At 38.2% G+C, this 24,162-nt stretch overlaps 2 protein-coding genes across 4 annotated transcripts in view; one reads left to right on the top strand and one right to left on the bottom strand.

The window, feature by feature from the left end:
- Nucleotides 1-8,979, top strand: part of Wdr17 (WD repeat domain 17) — an 82,002-nt gene extending 73,023 nt beyond the window's left edge. For 2 of the 3 annotated variants that reach the window (XM_075986783.1, XM_075986782.1), the window contains 6 exons: nucleotides 1,275-1,416; nucleotides 2,089-2,191; nucleotides 3,622-3,723; nucleotides 6,012-6,110; nucleotides 6,702-6,885; nucleotides 8,681-8,979. In XM_075986783.1, coding sequence (XP_075842898.1) covers nucleotides 1,275-1,416; nucleotides 2,089-2,191; nucleotides 3,622-3,723; nucleotides 6,012-6,110; nucleotides 6,702-6,885; nucleotides 8,681-8,800 — 750 coding nt within the window. In that variant the 3' untranslated portion in view covers nucleotides 8,801-8,979. The remainder of the gene's footprint in view (nucleotides 1-1,274; nucleotides 1,417-2,088; nucleotides 2,192-3,621; nucleotides 3,724-6,011; nucleotides 6,111-6,701; nucleotides 6,886-8,680) is intronic. The other variant, XM_075986781.1, reaches the window with a different exon arrangement.
- A 3,443-nt stretch (nucleotides 8,980-12,422) lies between these two features.
- Nucleotides 12,423-23,635, bottom strand: Spata4 (spermatogenesis associated 4). The gene is given in 7 exon segments (XM_075984653.1): nucleotides 12,423-12,522; nucleotides 13,507-13,699; nucleotides 17,986-18,102; nucleotides 21,344-21,564; nucleotides 21,674-21,792; nucleotides 22,539-22,668; nucleotides 23,418-23,635. Coding segments are annotated over 7 exon segments (1,098 nt in total).
- Nucleotides 23,636-24,162: the final 527 nt, after the last annotated feature.

Genomic DNA, 24,162 nt, shown 5'->3' with positions numbered 1-24,162 from the left:
AAGTAGCCCAGTATTAAATAACCAGTCTTTGCCTGATCACTGGGGAGGACTAATTCTCCCTCTCTTAGCAGTTATTTATTTATCTAGGGGTAGGGGCCTGGGAAAATTTCCCCACCTATGTTGGCATGCCAGTTGTTGTTGGAATTGTTTGGCTCTTGTTTACGTAGCAATATTGTTGAGATTGAATGGATTTCATTTTCATTTTGTACAATATATTTTACATACATTTAAAATGATATGTGGTAATTAATTCTATTCATAAATGAAAGTGAAACATGTTCATTGAGAGACCATAATTTCCATTTCCACAGAAAGGTCTGTTTTTAATATTAAGGGACATTATTTTTCCTTTGGTAATGATGAAATTTTGGGGACCCAAGCTTTCCACTCTGTGTACATCTTAAACTGTACAGTTTTAGACATTAAGTATATTTAGTGTCTTAGAATTAGGGTTGTTTGGCCTCAAAGATTAAATTCAATTCTAGTGCAAAGGAATATGTGATAGTGTGATGTTATATTTGTTACATTTAATGTAGCTTTGACAATGTCTGTATTATATGTTTACTCTAAAATGGATGACTTCAGATGGGGCTTATATTGCTCACTTTTGTGAACTGCATTGGTGAAAATTAATTACAGCATTCTCATCTGCTGTAAGAGGCCGCTTGTTCATCCCGGCTGCCCAGAACCAAAATAACAACACAGAAACTGTATTAATTAAATCACTGCTTGGCCCATTAGCTCTTACTTCTTATTGGCTAAATCTTACATCTTAATTTAACCCATTTCTAGTAATCTATGTATTGCCACATGGCTCTGACTTACCAGCAAGATTCTGACCAGTGTCTGTCTTTAGCAGGGCTACATGGCTTCTCTTTGACTTTGCCTCCTTTCTCTCAGCATTCAATTCAGTTTTCTCTGCCTAGCTCTGTTCTACCCTACCAGGCCAAGCCAATTTTTTATTAACCAATGGTATTCACAGCATACAGAAGGGAATCCTACATCACTGATAAGAAAAATTTAGTTCTACATCTTTATTAGGCATTTGTGGTGAAAGCCATTAATTTGTTCATTAATTTGTTCTTCTGCATTCTTTTGTCTTAAAATTATCTCCATAAATAATTTCATTTATAAACAATTTAATTTTACATATATTTTGGGCAACTTTAAAAATGAAACAAACAGAGCTTATTGTGGCAATAATGAATGTTTCTGCTATAGCTTTTAACTCTACAAATCTTAGTAACATTGTCTTTCAATAAATTATTTCCTAGTGCAATCTACCTCCAGTAGAAGAATGTATTCTGTTAGCTGAAAAGGCCCATGAAGATGGCAATGTATTTGAAACCATAAAGTATTATTTACTAAGCCAGGAACCTGAAAAGGCTCTTCCTATTGGTATTGACTTTGTCAAAGGTAAGTTTCTAATTGGCAGTTGATTTTTGGTCTATTTTTTTCATTGATATTTTCACTAACTGATAATCGTCTTGATAATCAAGCACTAGTCACCACTCATTTCACAAGGAGAGAGATTACTGATGTAAAATACGGTGTCTCTCCTGATTTTATGGTATGGGAGGACCTAGAGACAGTGAAAAGAATAATATTTTCTCTACAAACTACAGAATTAGGATTGATAGTGATATATTATTTGTTTTTTAATAAATAAAGCTTGCCTGAAGATCACAGAGTAAAGCAGTCCCACTGGTCAGCCTTACAGACCAGTCAGTAGTAACGCACACGTTTAATCACAGTAGCTACACGAGTTTGTCATAGAAACGGGGCAGTGTACACCTTTAATCCCAGCCCTAGAGAGGAATATAAGATAGGAGGAGACAGCTCAGGAACACAGTCTCATTCTGAGGTTCCTGGAGGCAGAATCGCCATTTTGACTGATGGAAAGGTAAGAGCCAGTGGCTGACTGTTTTGTTTTTCTGACCTTCAGGTTGAGCCTCAATTTCTGTCTCTCGGTTTTTATTATCCGTGCTTCAAGGACTGACAAGGGCTGATTATACAATTTTAAAAATTGGATGATTAAGACTTAATACTGTAATTTAAAATGCATTTCATTTGGTTTTACTTTGACAGGATGTATCAGCAGCTCAGACTGGTCTGTGGATACTGTTTTCCCTGTGCTTGACCTATTGAGTTTCATTCGTACTGAAAAATTACTCTTGCATACATGCACTAAGTAAGTACTTTTGTTCCAGACATAAAAACAATCAGTATAATATTTTAAATGGCACTGATGTGTTTGGTGTTCAAATCAAGAAATAGAATCAGCTTAAGTAGCTGAGGTTTTAGGACAAATGATGTTTTTGTTATCACCTTTGTTGTTATGACAACAATAACAAGACAGGACAATATCGTGAACTTGAAATGAATACTTACTATTAACAATAGCTAGTATGTGTATACTTTATGTATGTGAACATGTGTGTAGTTTCATTTATACATACTTATTCAAGAAGGCTAATTGAAAACATTTTGATGGTTGTCGGCATGGAATTCTTAAGAAATTAAAGGTCATATTTATTCAATATATATTGTATGTAAACCAGCATACTAAGATTAAAAGAGAGAGACACCATGCTAGAAAACAGAAAATGACAACATCCTCAAACTCAAGGACCACCTAGGAATTTTCTTTCATATATAACTAAAGTCCTCAGAGATTTGAGGATAATTTGTTAGAGAGACTTTCAATGAAAGTCTGGGAAACTGTCAAGTTAACCCCATAACCCCATGGTAAATGAAACTGATTTTGCTGGTTCTTTCCTAGGGTGGACATAATGGGCCATTAAGTTCCTAAATCTGATAAAAGGAATTACTTAGAGATAAATGACATGAAGAGAGAGAGGCAGGAGAGGCCTCAGCGTGCAAATCAATTAGAACAATAGGGCACTTATTTTGTTTGAGGACTCTAGTTCAGGTACCAGCATAAAAACACAAAATTGTTAAATATATAAAATAAGCAGATAAGAACTAAATGCTATTTAAAGATACTTGCTTTAAATTATAATTTATTTCATAGCATTTATTTTGGAATAAGAATTCTGGATTAATTTTTATCTAATGAAAAAATCATTTTCTCCAATTTTACAAAATTTCGTAAATGTATTTTTTATAATTTCTGTTTTTTTTAATTTAATTTCTTTTTTATTTATGAATGCTCTGTCTGCATGTGCACCTGCCTGACAGGAGAGGGCATTAGATCCCATTATAGATGGCTGTGAGCCACCATGTGGTAGCTGGGAATAAAGCTGAACCTCTGGAAGAGCAGCAACTGAACCATTTCTTCAGTCCCCAATTGTATTTTTTCTTAAATATTTATTTATTATGTATACAATATTCTGTCTGTGTGTATGTCTGCAGGCCAGAAGAGGGCACCAGACCTCATTACAGATGGTTGTGAGCCACCATGTGGTTGCTGGGAATTGAACTCAGGACCTTTGGAAGAGCAGGCAATGCTCTTAACCACTGAGCCATCTCTCCAGCCCCCCAATTGTATTTTATAAGTATCATTTTTCAGAATATAAACAGTTGTGTTTGAATTATGTAAGAGATTAGTACCCTATGCTTCAAATTGTAAAAGTTAAAAATAAATATATTCTCTTTCAGTGCTCGAAATGAATTACTCATATTATGTGGTTACGTTGGTGCCTTACTGGCTATCAGGAGACAATATCAAAGCATTGTTCCAGCTCTTTATGAGTACACAAGGTAAAAATAAAAATATTTTGTAGAGAAATCCTTTGTACTAAGGTACATAGCCTCTAAGTAGGTCACAGGAACTGAATGCATTATTGTGTTCTCTTGCATTCACTTGTTTTCTTGGTGTGTGCTCTAGGATTTGTTGATGTCTGCCTATCAGGACGCTTCAGAGAGGTGTCCCAGAACTCATAAAATGGCCCAGCAATTCCATCAAAGACCTGTATCTTTCCTACTTTTTCTACTCTGAAACTCTTAGCCTCTCTTCTTCTGAGTTTCCCAAGGTTTCAAGAGCCATGCTAGCCCCTATACATCGTGTCTGCAATCTAGAGAGAACACAGAGGCAGTAGAAGTGGATTTAAAAGAGTGTCTGCAGGCAAGACTTCTTCATTTTTTCTAGAAAGTCTCCCATCCATATTCATGCCTGCATTTCACTTCCATCACTGCAAAACACCACTGTTAAAATATAGTAAGCCATATGTATTAGTTCCCAATCTCAAGTAAAGGACATTTTTAAGTAGCAAATAGGCAAGTATTTTACATTCATTGTAGATTGGATTTTATAACCCTGCCAGCCAACCATCTACATTCTCTAATAGCTTGCTAAGCTTCAGTCATTGTCCATTAGACTTACAACTTCCTTCATTCAAAAATAAAATCCAAGGCTGAAACAAAGATTCTTCATTTCTAATCCATCTCACTGCTTAACAAGACACATCTCACTGTATGAGTGTGATTCCAGGAGTGAGCAAATTCACAGAGTATTTCCAGAAATTAATTTAGAAGTCCATCAACTTGCTAAATAGTATAGTGTGTAACCTTTTGATTTTTGATGCTTAGAATCTGGGGGAACATGTTTTTCTGAGTATCTTTTACAGAAGGTAGGAGATTGTGAGGGAAATGGAAAATTTTCTTATTCCTAATAACTCTATTGAAGAAGCAGACACTGCTACCTAGTACAAGCCAAATAATAAGGTAGGCTAAGGCCATCAGGATGCTCAAAGAGAATTTGTTTAAGTCCAGGCAACAAACCAAATGTCAAACCCACTTTCAACCTTAAAATAGGGGGTTTCATAGACATTAAAATCATGCTGAGTCTGTCCAGCTATGTGTGAGTTCACTGATGACAAGGGAGAGAAAACAGTCTCTTAAATTAGTATTAATAATCAATAGATGGAAGAAGGGAGTGGCGACTCATATCTGCAATCTCATCATAGGGAGCTGAGCTCAAAGGATTCCCACTGGTTCAAAGCCAGCCTGGGCTACATGGAGAGTTCCACATAAGCCTGCATACAGAATGAGACTGCCTCAGAAACTGGGAATCAAACAAAGCATAAAAGCCAAAGTTATTATGTGCAAGGCAAGAGAAATGTCATAGAATATGTCTAGGTAATGGAAACATGATGATTAAGAAAGAGAACTTTAAGAAGTCTCAGTTCCAGATAATTCTTTATGATGGTTGTTATGTCCTGAAGCCCAGGTTTATTTTTATGCTGTACTAAATCTCCAATTCCCCATCGTCTTGTCAGCTTCGTTTCCACTTCTTTTCTTCCCCTGCTTCCCCACCCCCTAAACACTCATATCTTCACACTTCTCTCTCTGTGCTATTATTTGTTCTACAGAAGGTTCATTTGCAAAGTGTGTGTGTGTACATATGTGCATGTGTGTATCTGTGTGTGCATGTTTGCATGTACATGTGATGGGGGTGGAGTGTTCATGCCTATTCTAAGGCATACATCAGGAGGCAGAGGAAACCCCTGTGGATCTGATTCTCTCCTTCCACCTTTACATGGATCCTGTGACTCAAACTCAGATTGCCAGGCTTGCACAGTTAGCACCGAAACCTTGTTTCTGAGCTTTACCTGATTTGTGAGTCTAGGGGTCTACACCACTCCAGCCTTAAACTGAGTTCTCAAGTAAAACAAGCTTCTCAAATCGAGTCCTTTTCCTTTTCTAATAGTGTATTTATATTCCTGCTATTCAGAACTAAGTCAAGGTTCTAAGTAGCTGTTGTATCTCCCTTCAACATTGCTTGTCTTGTCTCACCATGCTCCATAGACTATTCACAATTAGCTGCAGTCACTCCTCCAGCCATGTTTCTTGAGCATTTTAGACTTACCAGGGACTTAAGTGATAAACATATAAGTGAACATATATGTGCCTATGTATACATAATTGTATGTGCATGCACACTGTTAAACAATTGATATAGATAAAATTTCAGTTATTAAAGTTCATTTGTTTTGTCTGATGTTTTGCTGTTATGCGAGATTGCCAGATGCCTTTTTTTTATGTTTCAGTCAGCTATTAAAACGCCGAGTGGTGTCGGTACCTTTAAAAATAGAACATCTCTCTGAGGAATTGAATGCGTGGAGAGCTTGCACACAGTCTGCCAACCAGTGAGTGAATACACCATAGCATTCAAATGCAGAAGGAATTTAATGTTACAGACAAAAGTGTTGGGATGTGCATGTTTATTTTTAAATCGATTTTAGGAAAATAATTTGTCAATTTTTAAGCATATACTTAATAGTAATTTATTGTGATTTTAATCCCTGCCTTTCTGAAGTTGTTTTTCAATAACTTAATTTATTTGTCTCTATCTATATAGGATAATGGACTAATTAGAACATAAAGATTCTTTCTCTGTCCAGCCAGGCAGTTTTCAAATCACAACACAGAAACTCATTATTAATTAGAAAAGCTCAGTTGATAGGTTGGGCTTAGTTTCTAGCGCTTATAACTTATAATAGCCCATTTCTATTCATCTATGTGCTGCCCCAAGGCTTGTACCTCATCTGCATACTGCTCATCCTGCTTCCCTGCTTCTTCCATGTCCTCTGGCATCCTCTGTACCTAAAAATCCTGCCTAGCTCTTGACCATTTAGTTTTTTATTAAACCAATCAAAGAGACACATCTTCAATGTAAACAAAAATATATTATTCCACAATATTAAAAAATGAAATATGAACATTTGTTTAATACGTAGATCATCGGAAGAGTCTCCATGTACACCCCCTTCTGATTTGCAACGAACCATTTATGAAACTTTATTAAAGAGACTGAAAGAAGAGCCGCTCAAGGGAATTGTTGGACCAGATTATGTGACTGGGTCAAATCTTCCAAGTCATTCAGACATTCACATCTCTTGTCTTACTGGACTAAAAATTCAGGTACAGACTAATATCAGAGATCAACTTTATATTTCTATTATGTGTTTTACATGTTATCCTCAAACAAATATAAGCTCAGTAAACCTGGCAAATGTATAGATTTCAGTATTAAAATATCGCCCTTTGTGCTTCTGTGATAATACAGGTTGTCTCTTTTCCCTTAAGATAAACCCCAGAGATGTGATCACTGAGCTATTATCACTGAAGCAATTGTGTAATGCACGCATTTAGCAGCAGTTTATCGCCTATAGAGAAACAAAGCTTTTTAAAAATACACTTTATATCCTAAAACAAGTAAGCCAGTGAGATAATCGACAATTACACATGATTTTGTCACAGAAGATTGTATTTTCCTTTCTAGTCTCCATTTGTGTTGCATAAGCACAATAAAATAAAACCAATAGATGTATATCACTGATCTTCCATTATTTTACTGAACTTTAACAAAATTAAAGTTCACCGTGACTCATCACGGAGGATGACTGATTTCAGAAGAGCATTCTTTATCATATAGACAAATTGATGATGAACAATGCTTAGAGCTCTGAGTGGAACCCAAGGAGATTGTTATAAGAGCAGTCTTCATTGTCTGAGAGTAGAAGTCTCTGAGCAGTAAACAAAGCCAAATTCAGCAAAGTGGATTATCACAATCTGTCACAGAGTGTGCCAGCTGCCAGGGTTATACACATTAATGGCCATGTCATTATAGTCCCGATGAACTAGTAAAATCATGTTCATTGTCATGACATGGCAGGCCAATGAGTGATCCAGATACTCACAATAAGTGGAATAGCCACCCATTAATACAATCCCTGCCTCTAGCTTAGTTCACCAATTGTAAGCCAGACTCTTGAGAACACACCAATAATCTCTAAAAGCATAGGACACACGACTTTGTACACTGGCATTACTCACTTGTGTTTAGAGATTTAAAACAAACAACGAACCCAGTAACTTACCAATAAATCTGATTTTTTTTACACAGGACCACACCCACAATAGGATATACAAATTATCCCAGTGCATATGTAACTAATATAGAATAAGTAATACCTTTCTAGAGGATTTTTAACTTGAAATTAATATGTTTTGTTTTATGCATCTCAAGTACTTACTAATGTGAAGTTAACTAATGATTAACTTGTCCAACTCTAAAAATAATTTACAAACCATAAAACAGGTATTTACTATTATAAACAGAACTTGATAGATCAAAAAAATCTAAAATTGTACTATCTTATGATTTATTTATTATTATATTTTACACTATGCTTTTCCTCCTTGGAGCAGAGTGAGACAGATTGAAAGACTTTTCAAAACTACTCAGGATGTACTAATAACTGATGTGACTAAACTGCAAACAGTCTCTCAAGTCATGAGGCAGAGTGTAATTTTAAACCACACACATGTAGAGCCAAAGCCCCCTTTTCTTCTGTAGAGAGGGATGCAAGCTTCTGGCTTCAGACACTTCCCAGCCATGCTGCCATCAGCTACATTAACTAACACAATCAAGTATATCCATATCTGTTATTGACAGTGGGCTTTCATAACTTAATTAACTTTGGGGCAGTTAATAAACTAACCGCACTTATTGTCATTTGTAGTACTGTTATATACAAAGAGTTAAAATTGTAGCATTAATTTATATTAATGGCTGTTTGAGCAGCCATCAGAAAATGGAGGTACATGAGTGAAGTGTTTGAAGGTGTTTCTACAGCTAGTGGTGAATGCATCTAAATTTCCAGCCACTGCTGCAAATGTCCAGTCTCATCTTCTCTTTCTCAACTCTGCACAGGGGCCTGTGTATTTCCTGGAAGATGGGAAATCCACTGTTTCTTTGAACGACGCTCTGATGTGGGCAAAGGTGAATCCATTCTCACCTTTAGGAACTGGAATACGACTCAATCCATTTTGACTGCAGATTGTTTTTCTCTGTAATTAGTAGTTTTTGTAAAAAAGAAATTTGGGGTATTTATCACCTTCATTTTGGTTGTTGAAGAATAATATGTTGGGAGGTGGGTTGGTGGTTGGAAGATATGAAGAAATAATATTAAATTTTATTGATTTCAAAAATAAAATATATAATTCCAAAGGAAAAAATGCATATCTCATTGATAAATTATATTATTTTTACATTTACAGGGACATTTTAATTGAATTCAGGCCTGTAGGGCCGGCTTCTTCTACAAGACAGATACTTCTCCCTGATGCTCAGGCAAAGTCCTTACAGACTGATATCCAAAAGTCCTTTCATGTTGGGTTTCAATCTCTTCACCACTTCTTCCAACCTCTCTTCTTCCACCCCAGCTTTTCTGGTCTTCTTAAAGCCACCACGCAGGGTAACCCACCCCCTGCACCCATACCCAAACTTTCACAGAGGGCTTTGTGAACCCGTCTTCCTTTAATCCATACCAAGTTTGAAATAGTCATCCTGGGGAAGACTGGCAGGCAGATTTCACACATATGTCTCATAACAAAAAAAAAAAAACCCTTCTTACTATGGTAGACACTTTCTCAGTATGGGTAGGAGCTTTCCCTGCTCTTGCTGAGACTACAGAAATGGCATGTTTCCACCTCATGAAGATTTTGCTCATGTTTGAACTTCTGTCCAGTCAGATAACGGCCTGGCATTCATCTCCTAAGTCACCACCCTGCTAGTATCAAGAGCTCTGGCATCTTCGTATTCCGTTCACTCTAGATCCTCGGGAAAGGTAGAGAGCTAATGTACTTATTAAAACTCATTGACCAAAATTGCCTTCTGAACTTGACCTTCCTTGCGCTCAACTCTTACCTCTAAGCCTAACTCACATTCAGGACAGGCCCCAGTCCCCTTCCCTCCGCCCATTTGAGTTCGTTAATGTACTGCTATTCTGGTCTTCTAGGAAATTTACCTCCTCTGGAAGCAGGCGCACTCTATGACTATTTCCCTTCACTTAGTCTCTTAAGACACCTTCTCAGTGGACATGCTGCTTGTGTCCACACTCAGCTGACCCGTCACCCATACCACCCTACCACGGAAGTGGGTTTCCTTGATAGCCTCTCATCCACAGACTTTCCCACATCAGGTCATCCTCACCTCCCCAACAGTGGCTAAGCTCCAGGGAGTCTTGGCTTGGACCCATCTGTTATAGCTCAAACAGGCCCCTGATCCCTCCTCTAAGATAAGTACTTCTGTTGGTACATGGGATCACTAGAACTAAGAATCTCTTGCTTGCCTCCTATAATGGCTATTTATGATGGTTGTCAACTTGGACCACATCTGCAATGAACTAAAACACAAGTGGTTGGATGTACTTTTGAGGGGGGTTTCTTAATTGAATGATTTGAAGTGGGAAGACCCATTTTTAATCCAAATTGACAGCCTGTAAGCCTAATAAGTCCCCTATCTATCTATATCTTTCTATCTATCGATCTATCTATCTATCTATCTATCTATCTATCTATCTATCTATCTATCATCTGTATTCATTCTATTAGTTCTGCTCCTCTGGAGAATGCTAACCTCCTGTCCTTGAGAACACCCAAAATGGACTCTTTCTTCCCTCTTTCGCTGGGAATTTTCTCAGCCCTCTTGATATATCAGGCATGGTGACTGGCATGGAATTTTCAAATATACTCTGTCCAAACTACATTCATCTTGAATGCCACCTTCAGTCCCCTCCCTGGTTGCAACTCAGAGAGCCAGCTGACCTTTGACTCTCATGCAGCCTGCTCTCTTTCCCACCTGCACGAGCCATCAAAGACCCCCTGCCTCTACTTTTCACAATAACCCCAAATATTTTGTTTTTCTTATGATCAAGCAGATAAGGACTGTCTGGCTGACTCTTCCTGGGATGTATATCAGAACTGAGGATGTAGAAATTATTACTCTGAGCCAGGCTGAGGCATGCAGCCACAACAACTTCACTTCCAGCTTGCACATGTTATGGCTACTTTCACCATCCAAAACCCTGAAAACAAAAGGTGGACTGACAGGGATTACAGTGTGAGAGACGGTGTCCCAATTCACAGAAGGAAGGACCTTTAAGAAGGCCTCTTCCACCCCTACTGGCACTGCAGCCAAGACCATTAACAATCAGTATCTAATCTAGACTCAGAATTCTATAAACTTAAACTTTTCAACCCTATCTCATGGAAACCATCTTTGTAATTGGAGGTGAGATTCTGTCCTGCCCCATTCCACAGCTGCCTCCCAAATTTCTATACAAGAGACTTATATTAATTGTAAATGTTTGGCTGGTAGCTCAGTTTTATTACTAATCAGTTTTTATTCTTAAATTAATCCGTAATTCTTATCTATGTTTAGCCACGTGGCTTGGTACCTGTTCTCGGTGCAGCATTCTCTCATCTTGCTTCCTCTGCACCTGGCTGGTGACTCCTGACCCCGCCCGTCCTCTTCCCAGAATTCTTCTAGTCTCCTTGTCCACCTGTACTTCCTGCTTGGCTACTGACCAATCAGTGTTTTATTAAACAATTCGAGTGATAAATCTTGGCAGTGTTTAAGAGCATTGTCCCCCCGCAGATCTTAAATGATTTTCCTTCAGTAGAGACATGGGGTTCCTCAATACAGTATCATTTCCTCTCTCTGCTCTCTTGCTCTGGTCTCTTGTGGTGCTATCCCCCTCTCCAAGGTAACCCTGACATCTACTCCATTTACTCCTGAGCTCATCTGCTCATAAGGCTAGCTCAGTTTCAAAACCCATACTATCCCCAGAAGGACCCTCTTCTGGTGTCGCTCTAAGCTCTATAAAGGCAGAGATGCATCTACCCCTGGTCCTTGCTCCCAACTTTGTTAGTTCCTCTATATGTTGAAGAGGAAGTCTATAATCTTCCCCAACCCTCCCATAGGGACTGGGATGCAGTAGCCCATCTACTTGTGATTGGAGAAAAGTTGGTAATCTCGGTGGATGTCATGGACTTGGTGGCAGTGGGATGGGTAAGAGTCTGCATCTCAACAGATCCCCACCCACGTAACACACATCACTGAGCATTCCACTTCAACCCAACTGCCAAAAAAAAAAACAAAAACAGCTCAGCTTTCTGGCCTCACTGGCACTGCAAGATCAAAGGTCCCTAGGACCCATTGGCAGCTAAGGGAGAAGGCACTTGTTTCATACTCAGTAAGGATTCTGCTGCTATGTAAAGCAGTCTAGCCAGGTAGAAGAGCAAATTAAAACCCTACAGGACCTGGCATGCAGAGTCTGAGCCCCAGGGACTGATTCCAATACAGGACCCTCACTGTGTTCTCCTGTGGCCTCTAGGCTGGTGCCTCTCCTTGGCCTCCCACCTGCATTCTCCTCATAGTAATGATTACCCAGTCTCTTCAGACTTTTTTTCAGGAAATAATGAGCTGACCCCATGTTCAGTGAACCAGACAATCTGATAGAATGTCCTCAGGTCTCCTATCACTATCGGTCAGTTTGAGGCCCTGCCTATGACCAGAATTCCAAGTCTTCATTTTTCCAATATTTCTATTCAGCTGTAAGTGGCTTAAGACAACTATTGCTATCCCTCATTACCGACAAAGGACTGAAAAGCTAAGTCCCCAAGACGGGGTCACCAACTTGGTAGAGCTGATGCCAGTATTTTAGAGTGCTGGTCCAGGCTCTACCAGCTTTGCTAGAAGACTTGGTTTTGCTGAAAAACAAAAGAGTGAAGTATTCTCAGAAAATCCCTAATGGCTCCCTGAGCATTGCTGACCAGAGCAGCAATGCGTGAACACTCCTGACCATGGCAGTTAGCACATGAATGCTTCTGACCACAACTGAAATATCTCCAGTGTTCCCATGGTTACCCGCCTGGATATTCCAGTGTTTGAGCCCCCCTCCCACCACTGCCCCTATATAACCCAATAAACTTTCCCAGCTGGGTGCTACTATTTCTTGTCACAAGAGTTTGGTTGTGTTCAGTGGTTTCTTGATGCTCCTACTTGTCGACTTTCACTGACCTGTGTAGATCTGTCTGCAAGACCTGGGATTTGAGAACCTTAAAGATTAGGGTAAAATATAGTCTAATGGTGTAGACAATTTTACCTTAATTTCAGAGTACCTTTATATATAAATGAAACAAAGAAAGCAAGGTTTCTTGAGTTGTTTGAGTTCAGAAAAAAACATTATCAGAAAAACATGTAAATAAATGCCAATAAGCACATACTAAATATTAACAAAGCAGCCATTTTCCAAAACTTTCTCAGGGCAGACCACTTTAAACACAATTTCCCGGCATGTACTATAGATTATATCTGGAAAAGCATGAAAGCGAAGCAGAAGGCCATACCCAGATTCAGAGGATAGTGCTCAGCACACCCTTTCACCAGATGGGGTTCTCTAGCTATGGTGCAACATCCAACAAGAATAAACATGCCTTATAAATTGAATGTTTGTTGCAGGAGGCATGAAATTGCATCCAAGGACAATCCAGGGAACAAAATGCACCCGAGGTAAAAGGCTCTCTGCATGTTTTCCTGGAGCCTCTCTCTCAGTTCCCCAAGGCCTTGTTCACCATGGGTCACCCAATTGTCCATGTTCTGACGATACTTACAAGCTATTTGCTGTATCACATAAAACAGACAAATGTTTTTAGCTCAATTACAGCTAAGACACCAATTTGTTTATTAAATACTTCCACGACTGGGTCATTATGTTCTCATATTGCGTTAGGTGTTGGTGACATTACTTCTTCAAAGGTACTTCATAGGGGTCCAGCGTTGTTTCTGCCACATTTCTCATGGGTTTTGTAACAGACTCACAAGAAGGTTTTCCACTTTGCTTCACCTGAATTTCTCTATGTATATTGTCATCATTGCTTGATTTTTCTGAGATATTTAAAGTAACAAAGAATTAATTCATGGTTATGAAATATCTATAGCCCTATCAGTATCTCTCTCATACATCAAATATATTCAGCACTAGTTATACTTAATGAACAAAATATTTAAATCATATGTATAATATAATACATGAATGCATTACCTCCTCCAAATCTTGTCAGCAATGCCTAAAAATATCCAGGGTTTATTTTGGTACATATGATATAACTCAGTATTTTTAGATATTGCTTCAGAAAGCAGCTGAACAGAGACATGATTTTGTCCTTAGCTTTAGCATGGGTCATAACACATTTTATAGAGCTCCCATTACTCTGTCATACACTCTGCATGCCAGACTCCAGATCGATCATTCAGTTCTAATATGATGGGCCAGTGGCAATTAAGAAATCTGCCTTTGTTGTCCCTTGAGACACAAGATTGAGGCAAATGAATACAGAAACTTAAGAGTGTAAGTTTTGAAATGATAGCTTGTTTTACTGCTAAATGGAATTTTGTATTCCAGAGAACAGCCTGCAATTTAGTGAGATTCTGACCACACTCCTTAGAGTGTAGTACTTCTTTCTCCTTTTATTAGCTTTCACTTCATAAAAGCTGACTTGAAATAATCATTGTATCCTTTCAGCAAAAAAAAAACTGACCTGAAATTACTTGAATAAAAAATTTTAAATACTTTTCACATATTAATTACCCAAATCAAACTCACAGCATCCCTCTATTCTTTGTGTGGCTCAAGAATTTAAGTGGCTAGAACAGGGTTGAGAGAAGTAAAAAGCAATATTGTGTGTCCAGCATTCCATCCAGTGGGAATCCTCCCTCAAATATATCAGCCATTTGGAAGAAAGAAGAGAATCACAGATCCTAAAGGGCCATCAAGAGGGTCACTAACCTGACTGCTGAAAGAACACTATGAAGGAGGAAGTGTCTACACAGCAGTGTATTTTTTCAAATGTTTAATGCAAACATTCATTCTATTTGAAGTTCTTTGTGAAGTAATGAAAGCAAGCTGTTTTCATTTCCTTGTTTCTTTCGGTTTACTTTCTTATGTAGTTATTTAGACACAGCATCCCACTATGTAATTCAAGCTGGTCTCAGCCTGACAAATGATGGAGGAATTAAACACACACAAACACTACCTTGCCTAGTAGTTTGGCGGTCAGTTTTTCTAAAGACCTGTGTGAGGTTTTAGAGCTTTCCAAATTAAATAACCACAATCAGAAAAATCTTTTTGCAATTCAGTTAAGCTTTCTCGACTTTAACAAGTTTTATTTCATTCACTGTTCTATCTAACAGTTCACTATCAAAAACAGTAAGGGCTGGAACTCAAGCAGGGCAGGAACGTGGAGGCAGGAGTTGATGCAAAGGCCATGGATGGGTGCTGTTTACTGGTTTGGTTCAAATAGCATCCTCAGCCTGCTTTCTTATAGTACTCAGGTTCACCAGCCCAAGGATGACACCACTCAGCTGGCTGGGCCCTCCCACTTAATCACTAATAAAGAAAATGCCCTCCAGGCTTGCCTACAGCCCAGTCTCATAGAGGCATATTCTCAATTTAGGATTCCTCCTCTCTGATGACTCCAAGTTTTTGACAAGTTGATAGAGCCAGCACACAGGCCATGTTCTAAATTCTTTTTCTTAATTAATTAATTTACTCTTTTTGCATATCATTGTGTGAATGTGCAGGTCCAGGATTTTGTACGTTTCTTGCCTCTCTTTCTTACACAGGAAGGAAACCATGCTCAGACCATTTCCCATCCCTAATTAGATCCAACAGCCATAAGGAAAATGAAGCAAGGAGATGAGGATGGAGCAAACTCCTGTGGTCTTCCCACCAGCATCAATTCCATACTGTTTCTACTGACAGTCCCACCAAGCTGGAGCCTTTATTACCAATCCCACTTGTAGAAAAATGCTTATGAAAGTTTGCTTTATTTTCTTTTACTCTCGCTTCTCATTGGAATGCCAAAATGTTGTCTTTTTTTTTCCTCTTTACTCTTTGGTGGGCCTACCACCAAACCCCCAAATAAATTACACACATATTATTAATTATGAATGTCCAGCCTTAGCTTGATTTGTTTTTAGCTAGTGTTTCTAAACTCAAAAGATTTCTGACTACCTTTTGCCTTGGGGTCTTTCCTTTTCTTACTTTCACTCTTCCTCCATGGCTGGTTAGGTGGCTGGGTGGATGGCCCTTTAAGTCCTCCTCCCCTTGTTCTATCTTGCCCCTTCGTCTCTCTTCCCTAGTGTTCCTTCTACTTATATTCTGTGCCTGCCAGTCCCGCCTATCCTTGCTCCTGCCTCTCTATTGGTTGCTCAGCTCTCTATTAAACCAGCTGTTCTAGAGAGGCAAGAAATCACAGCTTCACAGATTTCAACAAATGCAACATAAACAAAAGCAACAAATCTTTACATGGTTAAACAAACGTTCTAGAGCATAAACAAATACAAAACACCTAAAATAATATTATACAACAGAAGAATATTGAAAGGCAGGATGTATTCCAGGAATCTGAAGAGATTCTGGATATGTTTTTCATATAAGCATCGTAAGTCACATACCTGTCAAATTCTAAAATACTAAGCCTTGTACACGACTCAGCTAGATGATGAGTTAAGGGGTTTTGATGGGCAGTTTCATGTGTGGATATTAAAACCTACAACCTGGGCTCTGAAAAACACTTGTTCAACAAGGCTATTGAACAAAACAAAAGTAAATAATAGTAATTTATGAATTTTTAAAAAGAATCAAAACATTTTTAATGTATATATATATGTATATATATATATATATCAGTATATTTAAGGCCCCCATAATTCTTTTGTAATGGATCTACTGAGATTGCTTTATCATATCTGATGGAAACAAGGAATACCACCTACCAATTAAAATTTAGCATGTAAAAAACACATTCCAACATGAACAAGTATGCTCGATAAAGGACTAGATAGTATTTTAGAACTGTCAAATAAAATGCATAGTATCTAGTTACTGTGGGACAATGGTCTTTTCCTTTGTAAAGATTTATCATTTGTGTTTTAACAAAACACTGGCCAGTAGCCAGGCAGGAAGTATAAGTGGGGCAACGAGGCAGGAAATAGAGGCAGGGCAAGGAGAACAGAAGAATTCTGGGAAGAGGAAATGGTCAGTCTGCAGTGGTCACACAGACACAGAGGAAGCAAGATGAGAAAGCCTCGCTGATAAAGGTACCAAGCCAGGTAGCTAACAGACAAGAATAAGGGCTAATTTAAGATTTAAAAAATAACTAACAAAAAGCCTGAGCTAATAAGCCAACCAGTTTATAATTAATGTAAGCCATTGTGTAATTCTTTGGGATAATCGGCTGTGGGACCAGGCAGAACAGAAACATCTTTCAACATCTAATAAATATATATTCAAGATAAGTATTGTCTTTTAAGTGAAAATGTATACTAAGTAAGTATGTTATTCATTGTAAATAACCATAGCCATGTATGGCAGGAAACGTCTATAACCCCAACATTCAGAAAACTGAGGCAGGGGTATTGCCTGGACTACAAAACAGGGTGGTGTCTCAAAATAGAAAATTTGAAAAGAATTTTAAAATTCAAAAAATTTAAAAAGAACCTTGGTTGTTACCAGCTAACTCTGGCAACTTCAGTTTGTGAGCTATAAAATTTCTTGGGCAACTATGTTACCCTGCAACTGTAGAGTAATTTCACAACCAGGCAGAAAACAGGCTGGGTGGTACATCCTGTGTAGTTTATCAACACAAAACCTTGAATTCCATTACATATTCTCATGTCTGGAAATGTTGCTTTGATTTTTTCCAGCCATCACAAATTTGGGGAAAAAATGCTTTCTGAACTGATAAGCTACACAACAGTTGAATGGGCTGTCCTTGTTCCCGTGGTCTGTGGTTTGCTGTAATTTAGATGCTTTCTGTGTTGACGAGGTTTACAATGACAAGTGTACTCTTGTCATTTTCTTCTGGAAAATCCAGCTCATCCCTCGACCCCAGCTATGGAGGGACTGAGTTTTGAGCTCTGAGAGAAGCTTCTCTTATTTCTGGCAGATGCACTTGAGGATAAATGAGAACTCAAATGGTTAGTATAGTGTGGTTTGGGAAAGAAGACCTTTGGCTATGTTACTCTTCTTGTCGAGACACAGAACACCGCTAAGTCAATACCTGGTTTTAGGGTGAAGTTCAGACTAACATTTTAACTTATTCCAAAATTCTAAGGGAAGAATTTTTAAAAATTATTCCTGCAGACTAAAACTTAAAAACAAAACTTACGTAAAACAGACACAGGTTTTTCCTTAGAAACCTTTGGTCTATATCTGCTCCCATAGCCCTGCGCAGGAAGACGATTAATTGTAATTTCTCCCACAGTTGGTTTGACGTTAAACCACCCTATAAGATATAAACACCAGTTATTTTTTAAATCCATATGAGAATTACTAAAAGAAGACATTGGGTTTTAATAATTGAGGACATTATTGTTTTTATCATATTCTATTAGTTAATAACTCTTCTCCCCAGTGGTCATTTTTGATGAACAAAGTAGTCACTGTACTTGAAATTATTACTTTAAAGGTAGTATCTTTATGTTCCTGTATTTTTTTTTTAATTTTGTTGCTTGTAGTGTATGTGTGAAGAGGGAGGTGATGCATGAGTGTCGTGGCTTGAAGGAGTTGGTTTTCTCCTTCTACCATGCGGGTTGTGGGGATCAAATGTAGGTCATCAGGTTTTTTTTTTGTGACACTTTTTTTTCCACTGAGACTTGTAGGTGGCCCCTTCTGCTTTAGTTGGCTTTATTCAAGATGTTACATAAAAAGATAGATTATAAATTTAATTCATTCCAATGAATTGCTTCTATTGGTATGGACACGCCTTGAGGTATTATTATACAGCTCAGAATATATCCTTTAATCCCAGTACCCCAGGCCCTCCACTGTTGCCCGTTGTATCCTACAAGGATATTGACAACTGTCACTCTAAGTTAGTTTTACCTATTTCTGAAATTCATGTAAATAAATCACAGCATATATTTTTTATTTTGGAAACATGTATTTACTTTAGTGACAAAATTGTTTTCAAAGTTCTCACATTTCTTTTAAACTAATCCTATTTTTGAGCGTTTTCCCTCTATACTTAAAGGCCCTTTCCATCCTTGTAGCTAATTTTACACCAAGGTTGTTTACTCATCACTCATGCTGTCTGAGGGCAAAAGAAACACCCACAAGCAGCATTCCCATAACTATAACATGTCTACTAACTGCTTTGGAATAGATTACAATAAAAATTCTTATAATGAAAAGTACCAAGAATCAAGATGAGCCCAGTGAAATGGTCCAGCAGGATAAAAGGTAAAGGTGGGAGAACTAATTCCAGAGTTGTTCTAGGACCATGTGTGCTGTGGTAAGGGTGCTTGCACACATCGCGTACGCACACGCACACACACACACACACGTAACAATAACAATCAAACAAATTAATAAAATTGAAAAATACAAATCACCATAAGATACTGAGCATTGTTTAAAGAATGAGAAAAAATGTCCGTAGCCATATAAGAGCTCATGTAATAGCCCACTGATTTATCTGTCGTCTATTTCCTATTATAAATTCCAAGCTTTGGTTGGACAAAAGACTCTCTGCAATATAATGTGATAAATATACTTCTCAAAGATGTGTTCTGCACATTACAAAGCCCAGTAAAATCAACAGAAGTTTAGATGTATTGATAAGGGTTTTGTTTGTGACTCTGTTGTGTGTGTTTCTCCTGTTATTAGTTTCTTTTTCTTGTTTTGTTTAGTTTGTTTTATTTATTTGTCTTTTTATTTGTCTGTTTTTTTAAGAGAGACAGAGAGAGAGAGAGAGAGAGAGAGAGAGAGAGAGAGAGAGAGAGAGAAAGTGTGAAGTTGGAAGAGTGAGGAGGATCCAGGAAGAAATGAGGACAAAACTGTAATCAGAATATATTGTATGAAAATAACTTTCTCTTCCATAAAGTGAGAGGGAAGATGGGGAGGGGTTGGGGGAGAAAAAACTCTAATCAGAATACATCATGTGAAAACAAACTATATTCAATAAAACAACAAAAGCAATAAAAATAAGTAAAATTAAAGAAGCCCACTTTAAAAAGAATATAAAACATGGAGATATAGCTGGACATGGTGAACCACGCCTTTGATCCTAGCACTTGGGAGACAGGAGCTGGGGAGCAGGCAGATATCTGTGGATACAAGGCGAGCCTGATCTAAAAAGCAAGTTCCAGGACAGCCAGGTTGTCTGTTACACAGAGAAACCCTGTCTGAAAAAAGATAGTGTGTGTGTGGTGGGGGGAGATATAACTAAATAGTAGAGAACCTGCCTAGCATGCATGAGGCCCTTGATTCAATCACTAATACAACTCTTACACAACATGCAAACACAAGTGGGTATGTGTGTGGCTAAAGCTGAAAATAACATTGTAGTATATATAGCTTAACTGTATTTTAATCTAGGAAATTACTGGCACAAGCAGGAAGACAGTGGTTTCCCTGGGAGGTAGTGTAATGAGTTCAATCAAGAAGGTGTTAATAATATTCCATTTCTTAAGCTGCATAAAGATGCACAACTGTTTGCCATGATCTGCAGCTTCTCAAACTGTTCATGTATTATATACCTGGTGTGCAATACATTTTGCAGCAAAATTGTAATGTTTAACTCTAATGTTTAAGACACACACATATTAAATATAAAATCCTGCAAAATTATTAATATTTTATTTCTTTGCTCACAAATAAATGAGCAGATCCAGAGGTCATAGCAGCTCAAGGAAGGGAAACAATATAGGAGTTTAAAAAATGAACATAGTAAGGGAAGACAAAAGGCAAACAGTACTCATATGGGGGGGGAACTATACAAATAGCCCAAATATGGAAAAGCATTCAAGCTGCAGCCTTCTGCCTTCCAGAGACAGGAGAGAAAACGGCTCTTTCCTTCAGTAAATATAGTCCAAAGTGAAAAAACATCCTAATGACATACGTATTTACTAACATACTAACGTTAGTTAGTTTGCTACAGAAACAATCATTTTTCTATTTGTGAAATCTAGGCAGTGGATAAGATATAGATATGAGAAAGATAAAACCAGAGACCAGAAAACAAAGATAGTGATATGGACAGAATACCACTACCACTTACTTTGTCACCGGCCTGGGACAACTAATGGGCTGTATGGCAAGAGCTCAAGGTGACTTAACAATCTTTTTGGTGAGCCTTTGGAAAGCTGCCCTTCCACCCACACACCAACAACTGTACTATGGAGGAAATATCTCTTACCATATTCTCCCACACAGAATTGAGACTGAATCATAATCTTTGCTCTTCCCAAAATCTTAAGGATGGCTTGAGTCAAATGTTCCTGCTCTCTTGAGTTATGGTGGGAGATGAACTTATTTCCCACAGAAGTTTAGTTAATAGACTGACAAACGTTTTTTTTTTCTAAAAATGGGGCATATATCCTTATGTAACTTGTGCTTCCATAGGAAGGAATGGATTGAGAAAGAATCCACTCCAGTGGTAAGAACTCATTAAAATTTTTCTCTCATCAGAGCTGAAGAAAAGCCGTGCTGATTTTAGAACTCACCTGTCTCTAGGGAAAGCTTACCTGGGTTCAATTTTCTGCTTAATTTTCTTTGCAACATTTGTAAAAGGAAGAGGAATTCTATCTTGAGTTCATTGCTGAGCATATTAGGATTGCTCAGTAACTCCGATAACCTAATGTTATCTTTAATAGACTTTGAAACTGTAGACCTGCGAACGAGCGGCAAGCGCATTTGGTAACTATAGTCTGTGAAATTGGCGTAGTCATCCTGGACACATTTAATTCTGGAAATAAGAAACAAAATATTGTTGGCACCCCATGTCTTACTAATGAGCCTTATATCGTGACACATTTACACTCAATTATATAGTTAGAAAATCTCAAACTACTTACTCTTGATGTGTTAGTAAAGTGTACACCTCCTGGATCAGTATTTCGGGCACCCCGGCTTTACAGTGAATTGTTCCATGGATTAGTTCTTTAGGTAGTTTAAATTTTTTCTTTGCTAGAAACTTCAATAACAGAAAGAAAATACTTCGTCATCAGAAGTTCTAGGAAAATAAAACCAAGTGCTATGAATTTACTTTAACCAACCCTCTTCCCCTTTGAACTAATTTTTTGGTTGATTACTAACATTCATTATTGTTTTTCAAGAAAGCCACTACTATGTGCCACACTAATTGATATATGTTAAATTTCACAGATCATTTATAATTTTGTAATGTAAATGTTGGAATGGAGAGGAGTGGCGGGCTGCGTTCCTACCACTCCGGCTCACGGCCACCTGGCTAGCTTATGCCCCTAAATAATTACATGTAAACTGTATTATTTTAAACACTGCCTGGCCCATTAGTTCCAGCTTCTTATTGGCTAGCTCTTACATATTGATCTAACCCATTTCTAATAATCTGTGTAGCCCACGAGGTGGTTTACCAGGGAAGATCTTAACCTGCGTCTGTCTGGAGAGGGAGAATCATGGTGACTCACTGACTCGGCTTTCTTTCTCCCAGAATTCTGTTCTGCTTACTCCACCCACCTAAGGGTTGGCCTATCAAATGGGCCAAGGCAGTTTCTTTATTAAATGAAAGTAACTCCTCCATCAGTAAACAATTGGAATATGACAAACTTTGGTTATTTTCTAGACTTGACACATTCTCTCTGGCCTTTCTGTTTTTCTTCACACAGATATCAACAGTGTAAAGAGTGCACTTTCCTAAAACAACCTTCACAGTAAACTGCTGCTAATTTATTAATTTACCTTCTCTATCTGTGCCCAGTTATCCAACTTGACTTTTAAGGAGGTTCCGTTTTCAAAGGATGATAATCTAAGGTCCCAGGGGTAATATATACAGAATATCTCTGCAACTAGGTAGCCATTTGAAAAATCCCTGATGCATAACAATAAGGAAAAGAAAAAGTATAGTTAATATAATTTACATAATTTTGTAATTAATGGTTGTCTAATACTTTATAATGGCAAAACATCTAGGAAAATTTGTATTGGTTCATTTTTTTGAGGACTCTTATTGGGAAAGCAGTTTGTTAAAATTATTGTCTACGACTTTGGTGTTTTTTTTTAATGAATCCAAATTATTCGCTTTAACAATATTTCCTAGTAATTCAAATGCTCATTGAGATTTCCACAGGTGTTTGTTTGAAAAACCCACTATGAAATTAGTAAACTAGAGTTATTTTGCAAAAGAACAATGGTCTTCATTTTTACGGAATTTTGTTCACATTCCATAGTAACGGCCAGTAGTTACATTCAGTGTAGTTTCTGGTAAACAGAGGCTTTTTAAATCTCAGGTAACACTCAAACCAGACGCTATTTCTAAAGGAGGGTAAACTAATTCTTCTCCTTATTAATACAAAGAGCCCTTGGCTTTTGTAGTTATCACCAGAGCATTCCGTGTTAGCCTAAGTCAAAGTCAGCAATGTAGTGATCAGTGGAATAAAATCAATGTAAAAAAATGTTTCACGTTTTTCTTGAGCATCCTTTCGTGATGTGTATGCCTTGTGGGGTGAGTGAGCAAGCAGGGAGAGTGTTTCCATTAGGATCAAAAGCCAGACTGAGCTGAAGCGCCACAGGTGACCGAGGGAGGCTGAGATTTCTCTGGGACCTGGCTGGCTTCCGCACCTGGTGATGTTCCTAGGGAAGAAGCTGAGATCCAGCCCCTGGAGCCAGCGCAGGACCGAACGCGACAGGCGGGAGCTCCTCGGGGGGTGCGGATACACCAGACATTTCTTAATCTTCTTTTGGGCGGGAACCGCTGGCAGTAAAGCCGCTGAGGCTGGCTGGGATGGGGCTGCCGCCGGCAGTGGTGAACACTCATCAGCCTGGCCGGCGGCAGCCATGGCACTGTCTAAGTTTCTATGACAACAGACAAGCTGTGCGTGGGTGGGGGCGGGAGTGGGACGCTTAACGTCAAGGGGCGGGGCTTCGATCTGGACGTTGAATCTGCATCAGTGGTTGCTCCGGACCTTTGGAAACTTTTTAGAAGTTTAGGAAGTGAAGCTGTATGCTGAGTTCCGGTATCTCTGGACCCATTAGAACGTAACAGTCTGAGGAACTTATACCTTAGGCAGAGCTTCAAGTGTAAGTTGGTTTTATTTGCACTATGTTGAGAGTATATATATATATCCGGGGTCACACATTTTTATATTGTGCATATTATGGCCTGTCAGCAAAGGCCAGTATTCAATAAAGCATTTTGAATAAAGATGTGAGAAAGCTCTAGAATGCAGTGAAAGTAGTTTTTTTTGGGGGGGTGGGGATAGGGGAAGTAGAGGCTAGAACTGGAAGCCGCAGAAATTTTGTTTCAAAAAGAAAAATAACTTTAAAATTTATCATAACAATTTCCTTAATGATTACATCAAATGTC

Source organism: Microtus pennsylvanicus, chromosome 9 (assembly GCF_037038515.1).
Source record: "Microtus pennsylvanicus isolate mMicPen1 chromosome 9, mMicPen1.hap1, whole genome shotgun sequence".
Classification (NCBI taxonomy): domain Eukaryota; kingdom Metazoa; phylum Chordata; class Mammalia; order Rodentia; family Cricetidae; genus Microtus; species Microtus pennsylvanicus.
Note: the sequence above shows the minus strand (reverse complement) of the source record. Positions and strands in the feature narration are given on the sequence as shown.